Raw genomic sequence first — 18,021 nt, forward strand, 5'->3', positions numbered from 1 at the left:
TATCTACCCTTGGTTTCGCTTTCTGTGGTTTCAGTTACCTGTGGTCAATCATGGCCCGAAAATATTAAATGGAAAATTCTAAAACTAAGCAATTCATAAGTGTAATTTGGGTGCCGTTCTGAGTAGAGTGATAAAATCACTTGCCCTCCAGCTCAGTACCACCAGAAATGTGAATCACATGTTAGTCCAGTGTATCCACACTGCATATGCTACCCGCCCTTTAGTCTCTTAGCAGCCATCTCCATTAACAGGTCAGCTTTATAAGTATTGCCGTGCTTGTGTTCAAGTAACATTTATTTTACTTAATAACGGCCCCAAAGCACAAGAGTAGTGATGCTGGCAATTTGGATAGCCTCTTACTGTGCCTGGTTTATAAATTAAACTTTATCTATGTATGTACATATAGGAAAAAACAATATATATAGGATTCAGTACCATCCATGGTTTCAGGCATCCACTGGGGGTCTTAGAATCCCCTGTGGATAAGGGGGGACTACTGTGTGTGTGTGTGTGTGTGTGTGTGTGTGTGTGTGTGTGTGTGTGTATATATCAGAAGAAACATTTATATATATATTTATATAAACATAAAATATGCTTATACATAATATGCCTACACATATTATAAATTACATATATTACATATTATACTTATATATAAAATATGCTCATCTCATATAATATCAGAACCCTATTAATAGATTTTAAAATTAAATCTGAGGGAGAGGGAGAGAACCAGATATTAAGAGTATATTAATTTAAAAATTAATTGATAATTCTACTCTAAAGCTCATTCAAGGGACATCTTCCTTAGTAGCCATGAGAAAACAAAAATCATTTTGATCCCCTAGATTAGATTTCCTAACCTTTACGTTAGATTTCCTTAATCATATATTTCTGCAAAATTTATGATTAGTTCTTCTTTTTGAATCTTGATAGTTTGATCATATTATAGATACTACAATACTTTGATAATAGATACTTAAATAATAGAATGAAAAATGGTGAATTGTTAATACTATTCATAATGATATAAGACTAAACTTTTTCATGGAGAAGCTATAGAGAATCTAACTGAAGTATATATCTATATATAAAGATTCATCTTTTTCTTCACCACTGATCTTATATCATTCAGATTATTGACTAGCAGTATAAATAATACAACCTAACAATAAGAAACCAATTATAAAAACTCTTAAACTCCCTCATGTTATATTATATCTGTGCCTTCTATATCCCTGAATGTCCAGCTGTGATAAAAGAAGCTAAAGCATATTCTCTCAGTAGTGTATACTGATGATAGTGAAGACTGTTATGCAACCTCAGGCTTGAGATTTACCACCCAAATATGGCCTAAAACATTTTGATTTTTCAATTGCATTTGATATCTACTTTGAACATTGAGCTGAAACCAAATCATTATATTGTTAATGAAACAAAGTGGACCATTAAGTAATAACACCTCACATTTTCTCTTTATGTAGCTTATTTTTAATTAGTCTGATCAGAGCCATGGTTGAAAAAATATCATCTGCATATATATGTGGCTGATCACGTAACACTGATCATAGATTCAACCATCATTAACTTGTTCATTATCACTAAGAAACTAAAGTCAGACATACTATATCCTATGAAGTAAAGTAACAGAAAATCAACGCTAGAAAATGACACTTTGTAAATGCTAGGTATAACTGTGCAAAAAAAAAAAAAAAGGACACAGTAAAATTAAGTGAGACGACATAAGTAAAACACTGAGAAGAGCTAGATACTCCCCTTCCCCAACATTACTTCCGGTCAGTCCAATGATAGTCACCACTCATGTAATGTATATGTGCTAACACAATTTAGAAGTTGATCTTTATTTAAATGTCAACAAGAAGTGTTTTACTGCATTATAATAAAAGCTATATTGTCAGGACTTACCTTTTTTAAAGTTCCTAATATTTGTGTCATATAAAAATTTGAAATAACAAGAGAATGATGGATATTATATTAATAATTACTTATACTAATAACTTATTAATAATAAGTAGATATATATATTAGCTCATCCTTATCTGAAGATCTGATATCATCATTACAAACATAAACTTTGTGAGAAGCAATTTTGTTCCCTGCCAGTGTCTCCACTAACAAGAACTTTCAAAATTTTACTAATACATAGCTTGTATAACCCATGAGAAATTTTTATTCTCTATCAAATTTACAGTCTAGATAGTTAGATAATGTTAATATAAATGAAATAATGGCAATATGTATATACAACCAGCCAGGCCAGCTTAAACATGGTCTTATCTATATAAAGCATCACAGCAAAGGCAAGTATTTCCCACAACTTCCACTGTATCCTACACATACATCTAGGAAAAAAGTAGTGTTTTACAACTGCTTACTTTTGAAGCCAGGCAATTGGTTTTGTTTACTCAGGATCCTGAGAGTACTCAATAATAGATGAATGGATGGATGGAAGAAACAGTATTCATTGATACTTATGTGTATAAAAATTCTGAAGAAATTCATAGCAGAAGCTCATCCTTACAGAATCAAATTCATCTGAGGGGTTTTCATCAAAGAAGTGTTATTTGAACTAAATCTTCAAGTGCAGGACTTTTATGCAACTTAGCAGATGTATATATAGTACCATCTCATTTAGTATGGAAACATCTCAACCAAAATCTGAATTAATTTAATAATAAAGTGAAGAGAAAATGCTAACCAGTAAATTATTGCATCACTTGAAAGCCTATTTAATTAGAAGACAGCTACAAGGATTCATGTAATCCTGAGGTGCTGCCCTCTAGGTCCTAGACAGGAATAAGAACCCCTAAGAAAGTTGGAATATCAAACTCCTGCCTATGCAAGACAATCTCTCAGGTATGTCAGAAATGCAGAGCCTGTTTTATGAAGAATGCCAAAACAACAGTAAGCTGTTGAGGAGGAAAAAGCCAGTTGGAAAGCAAATAGGATATCAAAACTCATGACAGAAAAACCAAATATAATGCCAGTGATGAGGGAAATCCCATATAGAGCCTCTCTATGAGATTAAAGTACACTGCCAGTAATAGCTAGACTTCAAGAGTTACTTGTAGCAATACAAACATCGCTATATGTTGTTTGCTTTGTAGTGCTTAATTTTCATTCTCGCATATTTATACAAACCTAGATTAAAAATTTCAACTGCTGTATCATCATTATAAGATCCTTAAGTGGACTGCTGTAACCACAATTTCCAGGAAAAAGAAAAAGAATGAGATTGTTTTCAAACTGATTAGCAAGTGTACCTCATTGCACAGTTGTATGAAGAAACAGATTTGGAAACATAGCATCAAGATTAGTGGGGCCTTTGAGTCACAGTCTCAATTTGGAGTCCCATCACTATACCTGGCAATAGTGCCAATTTAACAGGCATCAGGCTGTGCAGAAGATTTTCATGTAAATGAAAACAGTTTGGGGCATTTTGCTTTCCCTCAGTAAAAGATAAATATAACTTTTCACTGGCACCAAAAATAAAACAGGTTAACATAGAATGATCCAGGGCAGAGTCCATTACAGGGAGAACTAATTTGGCAGGTGCACCAAACTTCTGGACATCATGGGCCATGAGTCTAGAGAGCACTAAAGAGTTTGAAAAATGCAGGTACAAAAGGTATTAAAGGACAAAGCACAGACATAACATTCTGAAATTTATAGGTGTAAAATCACCAGATTAAAAATAATTATTTTATTTTCAATATTGATTTTTAAAGTTTTATATATTTCAAATTTAAACTCATTCTTTACATGATAAAATATAACATTAAAAATTTTAAATAAAAATAAAAACTTGTAAATAATTAATATAAAATAAATGGTAAATAATTAATATAAAATAAATGAAGAAGTTCCCAAACATTATAATGCAGCGCATGTGCCTCATCATTAGTGTGGATTTTTGAAAATTCACGGTAGCCCTCTACCTCTATCCTAGAGTCAAGATGGTCTGGCCTTGATATCATAAGACTTTATTATCTCAGTCATATAGTTCTCACAGTCATCCAGGGATGAACATTTTTAATTTCTTCCTAGACTATGCCAAGTTCCCATTAGTCTATTACTTAAATTCACTCATGTATTCATTCATGCATTCAATAAATATGTATTTAGTTCTTACTGTGTTTAAGTGACCACCACATGAAACAACATAAGGCATAGAAAAATGTGGTTAGTCATAGATTTTTGAACTCAAAAAGGTTATGGTCTAATATAAGTGTATGTTAGAAGGGTTTATGTTCCATCCAGAAGCCTTGAGGCCAAGGACTTGGTGTATCTCCAGCAACTAGCCCAGCATCAGGACCAGCGAAAGCATTCAGCAAGTCTTTGTTGAAGTCAGTAAGTTATTGAATGAATATTTCTATTTGGTTTTGTGGACACAAGCACATGGATTTATGAAAATAATTCATATAGCCAACCCATAGTTATTTCTTGTTGCAAAACTGAAATACAAATTGTTCGTAAAGAAGAAAATACACTCACAAAGGGCAAACTCATTTAAATATTTAAGATACATATTTTAAATTGCACTTTAATGCAAGTAGAACTATTAACTTTCAAATGGAACTCATTTTTTTTTCACTTTGTGATATCACTCTGCAGGAGTTCACAAAAAATTTTTTTTCACACAAAAGGCACTAGAAGAATTATTATCCTCCTGCAAATAGTGTTTTCTTTCACATTATTCTCAAGTTACAGACATCTGAAATTTTTCAAAATCATATTGAGTTCCTGTCTTATTACCCTATACTTGTTATAGATAGCAATTGTTACTTTAGTTGGCAACTTATATCTTAAGAAAATACTGAAATTTAGTATTAAGGTGTTGATTTCATCTAAGAATTTAAAAGTGTAAAAAACTAGTTTGTTTTATAAGTGTAAAGGTAGCATAACATAAATTCAGGCTCTTAATTAAGCACTTCCTGAAAATGCTTCTTTAACTAAATTACTAGTAGAATCAAGATAATTAAAATTGATGATCCAACAGTCTATTATACTCACACTAATTAACCATTAGAATGCTTAAGAGCTCCAAGAGATAGATTGCTTTTCAAACAAATAAATTTCAAAGTAAAATATAGTATCTTTGTGGGAGAGTCTATAAAAGTAAACATTAAATCACTTCTCAGCAATATTGACTCTTGCCAATAAATCTGGAAAATAACAACACTATTTCCAAACAAAGAAGATGGCTAGTTTGTTTTGCACCTGCAAGGGATAAATGACATAATAAGTAGAATCAGCCAGTCAGAGCAAAGTGTGTGTGTGTGTGTGTATACATATATATATATATATATATATATATATATATATGTATACACACACACACACCCTCCCTTACATATATATATACATATACATATATATACATATATATATACACACACACATCCTTATACAAGCACACAACTTGCCTACTAGCTCACCCCGTCCATTGCCTCTCTTTCCTTTCTTGCATTATATGTGTATCTCCTTCACTAGTCTATGATTTTGTCAGGGAGCAGAAATTATACCTTATTCATGTTTGTTTATCCACTTCCCCAGTCCTCCTGTACTCCAGCACCTACTTATAACTCTTTTATGTACAGAAAGAAATCAAAACAATATCATTTAATATAAAACAAAATAACCAGATTAACTGAGGTTTCTAACTCTTTAAACTTCTTGTTAAAAAGAAAAACTAACATCATTTAATTGGAAAAATTTCTACCAATTTCCAAGTCAACACAGACACCTAGTTTTAAAATCCCTAAAGGTCTCCCTAAATAATCTTACACGTATTTTATCTGGGTGTATATGTAAGGCTCCTATCCCAGTCCAGAATGTTCTCCAGATTAGACCCTTCCCCTTACACTTTGTATTTGGCCAATATGAGCTTAGTAAGAAGAAGAGAGCTTTGATTCTGAGCTGTCACCATCCATCCACATTGTGAATGCCTGATCAACTATAGGTTTCTTTCCTGAGGACCCAAAGCGCAAAGCAGTATCAGAAAGCTAAAGTGTAGCTTAGCAAATCATAGTGTTTACCCTACTGGAAATAAGATCCAATGTTGATAATTGGTGTCTAAATAGTATCAGACACATGATACTGTGTTCACCTCTCTAGGCTCCAAAGCCAGTGTGAGTTAGATAAAGTGATAAATAAGAAATAAAGCATACTGGTTAGGAAGTCAGGCAACCACTTCTGCAACTCACCAGGTAAATGATTTTTAACTAATTACTTAAACCATCTAAGTCTTAGTTTTTTTCAACTGTAAAATGGGAATAATTATATTTATCTTACAACAGCCTTGGGAGGCTTAAATAAGATGACCTGAGTGCAGCATGTAGCATGGTACCTAGCACACAGTAAATGCTCAATAAATGACAGTGATGGTAATGAGGAGAAAGTTAGAGACGTGTCCAGGCAGGTGTCCAGGCAGACCAAGAGATGAAACAAGTGCCCACAGCCACTCAGGTGGCTAGGAAGAGAAATCACTGCAGAAATCCTAAAGAATTAAGGTAGGACCAGAGGTAACATCTAGGCAAACTTCGACACTCTTCCAGTGAACCAAGCTGCAGTGTGATAATTTCTTACACTATTTTTCTTATATAATACTTACATTTTACCAACTGCCTCAATACTTAGAAAACAAAGTATTAATTAGTAACATGATTTTCAAGAATCAAGCCAGTAGAAAAGATATTTTCCATCAAGTTTCTTAATATTACTCAAGTAATACCAAAGACACAACTTTCTATTTTTACCATCAGTAAAACTACCAGCCTGTACACAAAACTCATGTTTGGTAGCACTGAAACAAATGTTTCTAACCAATCCCCAAAACACAATCCCCAATCCCCTGTACACAAAACTCATGTTTGGTAGCACTGAAACAAATGTTTCTAACCAATCCCCAATACACATCCCCAATTGTACATACTCTAACACAACCAAAGGCTAGTCTGGAAAATTTACATAACCTATATAAATGAAACAGAAAGTAGAGGCATCAAGATAAACAAGAATAAAGTCATTAGCAAGTGCATTCTGAAAAAATTAAAACACTTCTTTAAATAGATTGAGAAATTTACAAGCAGTGGTGTGATATGTACATGTGTGTACTCACATATATCTATATGTACATATGATATAATGTTTTTAAGGAAGGTAATTTCCCAGAATAAAGTACATTTCAAATCCCACTTCTTTGCAAAGACAGAGTAATGATTCAGACATGATAAAAAAGAAAAGAAAAAAGCATTCACTATTTTCTACATGCTGCTTACATTTAATTAAATAGAAATATAATCTCGAGAAATGAATTTACAAATATTTAGTTTTATTTTTGACTCTACTGATTAGGCATGCCAGTCATACAATCACTAAAGTAAACAAGGTAATAATATTTTGAGCCAAGATAATGGCAACAGAAATGAGAGAAGTGGATGCATGCAAAAGATATATGTCATTGATGTCAACAAAGTAATGGACAAAAAAATGGGACATTTGGAACAAGGGACAAGGAAGTGTTTGAAGGGGACTGGCAAAGCTGACTTAACTTGGTGCTCCCCAAAACAGAAAAAGGACCATGGGAAGAACTTAGTTTGGATCCAGAGATAATGAGCCCAGTTTGAGACAAATTTAGAGACAAACTAGAGAAATACTATTAATTGGAAAAACATTATAATGCCTGTTTTTTATTTTATATATTAATAGGTAGAAATAGGCTCAACTGAAAATTCATTAAATTTAGTAGATGAAAAACAAATGTAAAATAATAGGCCTCTGAATTACAACATAAAATGGGGCAAAATGTCTTGATAGTGATAAAGGCTACATCTTAAAAAATTAATTCCTTCATGAAGCAAGTCTGTTTCTTTCACTACATGCAGATTACTGAAAAACAAAACGCTGTTAGCTACAAAAACCCTAAAGTCACATCCTTTCAATAGCCTAGAGAGGTAGAATACTCGCTAGGTAACATTGGCCTTATAAAAATAGAAGATTTCGCCCGTGATGTATGGGAACAGCATGGGCATTCTCCTCAATGATAATCCATAGAAATATTTATACTTAGAAAAACTCTACTCAGAAATAACATTCAACAAGCAAATATTTCCTTTTTTGCAATTCTAGAGAGGGAAAAACAACCTTTTTATTATTCCCTCTCAAAAGTGGACTGTCATTTTCTGTTCTTCAGAGTACTTACTGTACTTAAAATAATCCTTGCTATCCTACGGAAAAGATGTTTAAATGGCCTGTAACCAACTAATTAGAATATGAGCAATACACATGCATATTTATATATACACATATATATGTGTACAAATATACATATTATTTTGCAGTGAATATAAGATTAAAATGACCATTTTTACTTAATCACAAATTGGAAACTTTAAAAAGTTATTCTTTCCCCTTAAAGTCACAAGCTCGAACATTTTAAATGAATGGGAAAAAAGACTTAATAATGAGTTATTTTTATTCATCTAACATTACAAAATTTGTGTATGTGAAAGGTACATATATGTGATGTTGAGACAGACATTGGAAAATTACTGCTTAGGCAAATATCATTGATGTCAAGACAGTAACTAGTTTAGCAGAGTAGAAATTTTTCCTGAGGGGAATTTCCTAAATAATGTCAGCTTCTACCTCTCATCATTAGAATAGCATATAATGATTTCTTAGTTCAGACTCTAGATGATATTGCTTTCTGGGGAGTTAAGTTTTCATATTCTTGGAACTCTATAAGTTATGCCTTAAGAATAATTAACTCACCTGAAAAATACTGACCTAAAGTATCGAAGGAAACCGTAAGTAATTATAAATAGGAGTTTATCGGGTTAAAATTCACTGAAAGAAACTGTTCTCTCAGAAGGGACAAGAAAACTCTATGGACACTTTAAATAGAGCCCTGTAACAAAAGGTCTGGGGAAGCAGAGGCTTATTAGATTTATATCTCCTACTGCCCTTGCTATTCATTTTCATTTTATAAAATAACATATTTGGGGGCTTCCCTGGTGGCGCAGTGGTTGAGAGTCCGCCTGCCAATGCAGGGGACACGGGTTTGTGCCCCGGTCCGGGAAGATCCCACATGCTGCGGAGCGGCTGGGCCCGTGAGCCATGGCCGCTGAGCCTGCGCGTCCGGAGCCTGTGCTCCGCAAGGGGAGAGGCCACAACAGTGAGAGGCCCGCATACCACAAAAAACAAAAACAAACAAACAAACAAACATATTTGGGTCATCTTCAGGTAGGTTGACTAAAGTGATTTATTTTCCAAAATGGGACAATAAGCATAAACTGGGACTGTCCTGTTGAATACTCTATCCATAGGGGAGAGCATGGCTGTGTGCCTCTCGCGCACATTAATATAAATCAGGTAACAATGGAGAAAGGGACAGAGACAGAGAGGATGAATAGAGAATACCCAGGTCAGATTGGAAAGGGAAGAGAAAACATAGGGAACAAGGTCACATGACTGACGATTATGTGAGGAAGGAGAAAGGGCTGCTATATTTACTGACTGGGTGACAAGAATGGATTTACATGGACTGTATCTGAGCCTCAAGATATTTGCTTAATGCCAGTGGATAGCCTCTCCATCACTACCCAGCCACTATGTGTGCATGTGTGTGTGTAAATAATATTTCTATAGATACAGTATACATCTATGTATATATTTTATACAACAAATATGAAATAGTTGTCCAAAACTAATATATCACCAAAATTTGCACTTTCCATACCACATTTAAATAATTTTGAAATCATAAGTAACTGGCCACAAGATTATATATATATATAATATATATGTGTATTTATGTATGTCTTTATATATTGTGTATATGTGTATGTCAATACATGTGTATATTCCTATGAATATACACGTGAATATAACTAATGCTAACTTTCAGATTTGCAAAATCATTTAAGTCAACCTGGGAGAAATCTACTGTGATGTATTCAGATAAGTTTAGCTGTTAAATTCTACTTACAAATACAACTTAGTATGTTATTTTCTTGATATTAAGATATCATCAACTTTAAGAATCACTTTCAATTGCAGGGAAGAAAATACATGTTAAACATCCACACTAATTATAAGTACCATCCCAATTTCAGAAAGATTAAAATGTGAAAAATATGACTTGACATTAAAAAAGTATAACCAGGGGGCTAGGAGTTTTAAAATAAAACATATCTCCAAATAAGAAACTCTATAAAGAAAATATGTGGGATTTTTAAATAAATAATGAGCACTAACTACCTCATATAGTTCAAATTAGGACTTGCACTCTGGATACCAGCAGCCTCTAGATACTAAATCAAGCAGGAAATTGTGTACACACACACACACACACACACACAGAATAAATGTATCATGGTTTATTATTTTTCATAAATCATCACCATAAAAATTATGAATTATTCACAGTAAATTCCAAGTAAGCCAGGAATGATATAGCATATATAAACCATAAGTTTCCATAACAAATAAGAACAAGTATATAAAATCCTACAGATATATGACCCATAACACATTACAGAACATTGATTTCCCAGAGGCTAATGTTAAACTCACGCACCCAGTAACAGTTCTATTTTCATTCTCTCCTATAACTCAAATCTATTCATGCTGCACAATTACTTTTGCATAATAATATATTGTATTTTAGTTATCTGAGCTATTTCATCTGTAGCAATAGTTCTTCCTTATTTTAAATGAGCATCTTTGGAAGCATCGTATTATTTTCTTTATGATCTTCCAATCACCTTGACCACTTTTTAAAGCGTATGATGTCTTTCATTCACACATCAGGTAGCATGCTTCAAATTTTTAAAAATTCACATAAATAGGAAGAGTTCTCGGGAATGTAATTTGATGAAGGGGATTACATTTCTGTCTCCAAGGACTAAGCCCTACATGTTTGATACATTGAAATGTTCATATTAAAAAGACATTATAATCTCAAAAGAAGTGAATACAAGAGAAAACAGGGAAATAACAGCTCAACTAATTTTTACTAAAGGAAAACTAAATAAGGATAGAAAGATAGGGATGGAAAGAGGCAAAAAGGATTCTTATGTATGGAGAAAAGGACTAAGAAAGTAAAGAAGGAGTTAATAAAATCTAGGGCTTTGGGCTCCAATCTTAGCTGAGATTAGAGGAATTTAGTCTGAGGTGACCAAAGAGAAATATATTTTATCTACCACCAAATAAGAATGGTGGAAGTTTTTATCCAAGGTAATTCAACAACATGAATTAGTAATTAGGATATTAAACAGAGATCAAGGCTGAAGTTTCCTCAAAACTGCCTACTTTTTAGAACAATTTTTTTTAATCTTATTGAAAGAAATGGGAATAATCTCTAGACTTTGACATCTGATTACATTTCAAACTACCTTTTGTCTGTAACACATATGTTTCCCTTCTGTTCACAATGGTCACTCTTGCTTTTTCCTATTTTTAGAACTTGCTTCCTTTCATTAAGCTGCAATTAGCAATGAGTCCCTTCCACACATATATCGCTGATTCCTTCAAACTAGCCTCTTCCTTGGTTGCTTTTAGACTTTCATAGAAGTCAGAGTTTCTTCCTGGGAGTTCTCTAAACCTTAGAGTTTAGATATATGGATCAAGCTACAGACATTAATGTTTCAAAGAATGCTCATGGCAAAATAAACATTAAGAAGGTATTGACAGGGGATACACAGCCACAATCTTTACTGACAGTGGCCAAGCTGTGACAAAGCCACAGGTGTACAGGACTATTTCGGCAATCATAGCACAGTCAGGCACCATCATTGCTACTGTCCAAAAGAGCACCTATGGGAGTGAAGAAAAGGTGCTTTTTAAAAAAGACCATCATGAAGATAACCCCACTCTTTATTTCATAGCATGTTACAATGTTATAGCTTTTCTGAAGTAATATTAAGTTATAGTATCCAGATCATATAGGTAAAAACACTTTAAAATGTGGAAAAAAAAAAAAAAGAAGAAGAACTTATTGGGTAAGAAGAGCCAGAATGACTTGCCTAGACAATTCTCTTCTGCAGTGGTTCTCAAAGTGTGGTGCGTGGATTAACAGCACCAGTATCATATGGGAACTATAAGAAATACAAATTACAGGTCCCACCTCAGACCTACTAAATTAAGAAAAAACCAGGGAAGTGGATGTTGGAGCTGAAGAAGGGGGAGGTGATTTTTATGCATGATACAGTTTGAGAACCACTGTTCAATTGTATTCCAATACCATAAGTAACCAAATAATATTTTTCTTAGTTCTAAAACTACAAATTTACCTCACTGAGGAAAAGCATTCTTCTGACTTTTCTAACAAAGCTTTTAGCATTTTCAGAATCGCTTAGGTTCCTATTTATCTGAAGGTTCTAGTTAAGAATTGAGCAGCTCCATCTCAGGCTTTAGAACTGTTGCATTCTGCGTGCTAGTATGAGAACGAAGGACATTGGTGAGATAGCGGGGGACTCTTGAGCCACAGATATACCCATGGTAGTCAGGTCAGCACTTCACATTCCCCAAATCTTGCCCCCAAAGTTGTCTTTTTATAACTGACTTTTCTCGTGTCATTTTTCCCCAGATACCTTTATCAATGAATGTGTCAACTTTTCTGGCATACGACCAGCCCACGATAAGTTACTGTGGGGTGCATCATGAACTTCTCTCTCATAAATCCTTTGAAACGAATGCACAGGAAGATACGATGGAAACACACCTAGAGACTGAGCTGGACCTGAGCACAATCACAACAGCTGGCCGAATCAGTGACCATAAACAGCAGCTGGCTTAACTGAGCTAATTGGTAACCATGGGTTGCCATCAAACTTTGTAACCTCAAGGACAAAATGAGGAGGATTTGTTCATTGTGGACTCTAAAAACAAAAGAAAACAATCCCCTGTTAAAATAAACAAAAATCCAAGATTGATTCATGAAATAAAGAAGACATGAATTGTTTCAACTCTACACTTTATAATTAGCTAAGTTGTGCAGTATTTTTTTGACTTAGAGTATGACCCTGAAAAAAAAATCTTTTTTCTCAAAACTCATCCTACCTACCTGTAAAAACTGTACAGAGCTAATGTATTTTTCATATTGTAAAGTTTCAATTATAGAAACAACTCGTATGTACAGTACCATAATTTAATTACATTTTACTTTACACACTTTATGTATTTCAGTTTCTAAAATTTTAAATTAACAAAAATTATTTCTTGTGTTATTCAGAGTTACTCAGTTTTGTAGGGACTGTTTTGTTACTGCTTTTGTGCCCAGAAACCTTGACTCTCAAATTATGTGCTGTGCAAAACATGCACGATTTTTATCATGCTTACTGTGTAGAATTTTATCTACTTGGTCCAGAAATAATACATTAACCAAAAAGGGTTTGTTGAGACTTATAAGAAGTTCTTCTATTACATAGACAGGTCTTTCTTATAAACGAAAAAAATCAAAGATTTTTTAACACTTCTCAGACTTAACTGTTGCCTTGAATTACAGCCTAGTTTCTAAGCAGTGAAATGTAATGATAAAGAGGGATATTTTAACAACGTATTTCTGAATGAATGACTCATTATTTCATTCTTTTGAGTAACCCATTGTTAAGGGTGGGGGGAAGCATGGACAAAACATCACTGGAAACAAAGGCCGTAACCACAGCAACAGAGTTTGATATACTTAAAAGGTGCAGCTGCCAGTGACAAAGAAAAACTCTGTTACATCTCATTACTTCAGGCCAAGGTGGGAGAATAAAGCATAATAATTGTACAGTAGTAATTTCTCTTAATTAACCCAACGTGGTTTACCTAAAAATAACCATCAGTGCAAAATGTGCCTGGTTTTAAGACAATTTCCCATTTAGAATGGTGAGGCTATATTTTAGCAACATCTCAAAGGAAATATATGAAAATTTTCACTTCGTGTGCTACATCAATTTTCTCCTGGGAGAGAACTCTTAAAACATCTACAGCTGATTCAATACAGATATGAGCCATGGTGGAACTTTATCATGCAAGTAGACTGTAAACATCCTTAATATGTTCTAAATTGTTTATATTGCTATCCATAATGAGATTCACCTCCAAATTATCTGAAAAATAATCCAGAGTAATTTGAAACCACCCCAGATCATATATGGATTATCCAATTGTATTATAAAGTTAATTCAATCAAATTATGAAAACCTGACTTTTCAGAGGCTGAAATAATCAACTTGTTTGTTGTTTGCTTGACACAGGTTACTGTTTGAAAATATTGTTATTTTATCTATGGTATTCACACATTCTTTTGTGTTTTTTTTAAAATATAAAACTGCAAGTTTCAATTGCTGTTACACTAGAAGTGCTTTTTTTATGTTGTCATTTTTAATTCATGACATCAAAAATAGGTTGAGAGTATGTCAATCTAATAGGGATCAAACACAGTCAAAAACAATGAAGAAAAGAATTTGTGAAAACCAATGTCAAACTTTCAATTTTTTATTTCTTCCAAAGAAAATCAAAAGTGTAGTTTTATGCAGGTTTATCATGGCAAATTTAAGAACAGGTTCAAAGAGAATGGATTAAAAAAATCAAGAGCAAATTTTTGTTGAAAATATACTGTCAGAAGGGAAAAAAACAAAATGTTGGAAGAGCAAACTCTTACTAATTTAAATGAAACTAAATGTCACAGTACTTGTATCAACTATCTAGCATTCCAGATTTTGTAACATATTTTGCATAAATTATTTGCTATTCAGAAAATTGTCATTTTTAGTTTAATTTTAATCTTTTTTCCAATTTCTAATTTCCTTGCACTGTATTATTGTCAGAGTATTCTTAATCCTCTACACTGATATTTTGCTTTGCAGTTAGCAAATCTATAGAGGGTTAATTATAAATCTATTATGTGTGGATCTGAAATCTGATGCAAAATTTTATTTATTATGTAAACCAAAATGTCATTTGCAATTTTTTCTCATAGAAGTTGTCCTTGCAAAGATTCAAATATCTTTTAATTTGTGTAAATAAGCATTTTATATCTTCTCTTTCCAGACATTTTCAAACTGACAAATGATTTTTAGAAATTTTAAAGGTTCCAGGGAGCCTCACAAATATATGCCCTTTATTTCCTGAAGCAAACTGCTTTCTTTCTTAAACATTTTAAGTTCATCTGAAGTGAACAACTATAAATAGAAGCAGTCACCTTGGAACCAGGTGCATGGGAGGTCTTAGCTCTGTGCATCGGAGGACTTATTACGTACATTAAGAGCCAAATAAACTAAGAATTTTGGTATTTGTCATATTTGAAATTAAACCCAAAGGATCTTTAACAGGAAAAAGAAAAAAAAAAAGATGCTAAGTTACTTGTTTGCTTAATTTTTATTCTGCCATGTCCTGGGGTGTGGGGGCTTTGGGGAAATGAAAACCTGCTAGAGGAGACTGTCTCTGGAATCTTTAGCATACATTTGCAATTTATATATTTGTGTCTAAAATCCCTATTTCTAACCTGTCTTTTTCAGAATTCAGTAATCTCCCATTTCCTCTTTCTAACCACCCCATGTCTTCCTTCCTGTGTACTTCTCACCTTTTTAAACAACTGAAATGTTTCTATGTCTGGAGTTGAAAAATGCAGTTCAGCCCAACATGGTTACAATACCAGCGGTAGCTACAGCAAACACATTTATGCGGTGTTTTGAAGCTTACAAACCACATTCCACATAAATTATCTCATTTTGCCTTCATAACCAATCTATGAAGATACATTAATACCAAAGAAGTTGAGACTTGCCCAAGAACACAGGGTTAATAATTGGTGGAGCTGAACTACCCTCAAAATTCAGACCCTATTAGTCTTTCCACTATACTAAAAGCCTTCCCTCTCTGATCAGGGCCAGAGAATTTCCAGATAGTAAATAGAATGAAAAAATGTTTGACATGTTGTTTAGTAATCCCCAATTTAACTCAGTTCCTCTATCTTATAATATATGGGCTAAATGGACTCTTTCTGTGTGCTACTCTGGGCTCTCACATTAAAACTCTTTTTTTTTTTTTTTTTTTTTGCGGTACGCGGGCCTCTCACTGTTGTGGCCTCTCCCGCTGCGGAGCACAGGCTTCAGATGCGCAGGCTCAGCGGCCACGGCTCACGGGCCCAGCCGCTCCGCGGCATGTGGGATCTTCCCGGACCAGGGCACGAACCCGTGTCCCCTGCATCGGCAGGCGGACTCTCAACCACTGCGCCACCAGGGAAGCCCATATTAAAACTCTTTATTCAGAAAGTATAACAAGTCATAAATTTCTTAACAAATCACATCATTTGTAAATGTGTAAAACTGTTGCTTCCAAGAAGTGGATGTACATAGGCCCCAAGGTCCAGAATAAAATTGAGAAGCACAAGAAAAACCCCAAACACACAAAAACACAAAGATCACCAAAATCGAGATTATGCATAGAGTTATAAAACAGATTCACAGTGTGAGGCTGAACATATGTTTAACACATGTTCAACTGAACACACATTCAATTCAGAGCTAATTGGAAAAACCTTTGTAATTTTATTTTTTTTCCTTTTTTGTTTCAGCAAAAGTACTTATTGAACCATGAATTCTTACATCTATCTTAATAGAGAATAATTTTCTCTATTCTCCTTCCAATAAAAATGAAATGTAATTCATCCAAACTGATGTACAGATGCAAAAACATATGCTAATAAGCAAATAATATTTTTGATCAGCTCATTTTATCAAGTCTCTATCCCTACTCCCAAAACCACAAAATCAGACAGATTTTAATATAAATTATATTTTTAGAAGGAAAGAGAACTTGCCCAAATTTAACATCCAAGACAAATGACATAATCCTGACTTGAAATCAGATCAGTATGACTCCACAAACTGCTTAGAAATAGAATCTTTTTTTCAAAAATATTTTCTGAAATAAAACCACTGTATATGAGATTAAGAATATATGTTTTTCTCTGCTCCTGACTGGAAGACAGTTATCATCTCTCAAACTCAACATTAAAAATAAGTAAAGGGCTTCCCTGGTGGCACAGTGGTTGAGAGTCCACCTGCCGATGCAGGGGACACGGGTTCGTGCCCCGGTCTGGGAGGATCCCACATGCCGCGGAGCGGCTGGGCCCGTGAACCATGGCCGCTGAGCCTGCGCGTCCGGAGCCTGTGCTCTGCAACGGGAGAGGCCACAGCAGTGAGAGGCCCACGTACCGCAAAAAAAAAAAAAAAAAAGAAGTAAAGAAACTGCAAGCATGAAAACAGGTACCTGATGTGAATGATTAGTAAGCTGGAAGAAAGACAATCAGATGTAGATTTTCTGCTGGGTAGACGGTAGCCAATGAAGGAAAAAGTAACGGAACCAGCAGATATTCAGCCTCAGGAAAAAGGATAAGAAATCTCTAGAGCAGACATAGTAACATCTTACAGTGGCATAGCTCTTAACAGTTTATCAGTCAGGGTAATGGTATAACCACCTCGTAACACATAAAAAGTCCCGAGGTCCATATGGGTTGATTATACAGTAAGAAATCCAGATATGTTAGTCTTGCAGTAAGTAAGAGCCTCCAACTACTTTTATTACCTTCTCAACTCACCACAGCTGTCCCTAACTAGAGAGGTACTAAAGGCAGAGGATCCAGGGTCAAGGTTTTCAAAACTCTGACATACCCACAAGGGTGGAGTAGACTGACAATCAGCAATTGTGCTTCATTTTAGTATCAACTGTAATGGGGAAGAAATAGTTGAAAATTTAAAAAATATATACCAAACGGTGATGGGTTATTTGTAAAGAACTCTCATGGCTTACATAATGATTTTATTATGAGATAAGAGGCTTATATGTAACATTTTTAAGTTAGGGTAAAATTGGTGTTCAAAAAAGTCCACAGTTGATTATTTACCTTTCTATTAAAGACAGTGACCTTAAAGCAAAAGAGTGCCTCAGCCACCTAGGACTTAGAGAACTCTCGAATTTCTTCCTCCTTTCTCCCATCTATTTATA

The 18,021-nt window shown here is 34.1% G+C and overlaps 2 protein-coding genes across 2 annotated transcripts in view; one reads left to right on the top strand and one right to left on the bottom strand.

Moving 5' to 3' along the window:
* Window positions 1-12,823, top strand: part of LRRTM3 (leucine rich repeat transmembrane neuronal 3) — a gene marked incomplete at both ends in the record, with an annotated part of 177,870 nt that extends 165,047 nt beyond the window's left edge. Inside the window, one exon of the mRNA XM_082673108.1 lies at window positions 12,614-12,823. Within this exon, the coding sequence (XP_082529234.1) occupies window positions 12,614-12,823 (210 nt within the window). The remainder of the gene's footprint in view (window positions 1-12,613) is intronic.
* The window catches only part of CTNNA3 (catenin alpha 3), a 1,586,247-nt gene that overhangs the window by 1,072,794 nt on the left and 495,432 nt on the right, over window positions 1-18,021 (bottom strand). The gene's annotated exons all lie outside the window — the stretch shown is intronic.

This window comes from Grampus griseus (genome assembly GCF_964374135.1).
Source record: "Grampus griseus genome assembly, chromosome: 16".
NCBI classification, from domain to species: domain Eukaryota; kingdom Metazoa; phylum Chordata; class Mammalia; order Artiodactyla; family Delphinidae; genus Grampus; species Grampus griseus.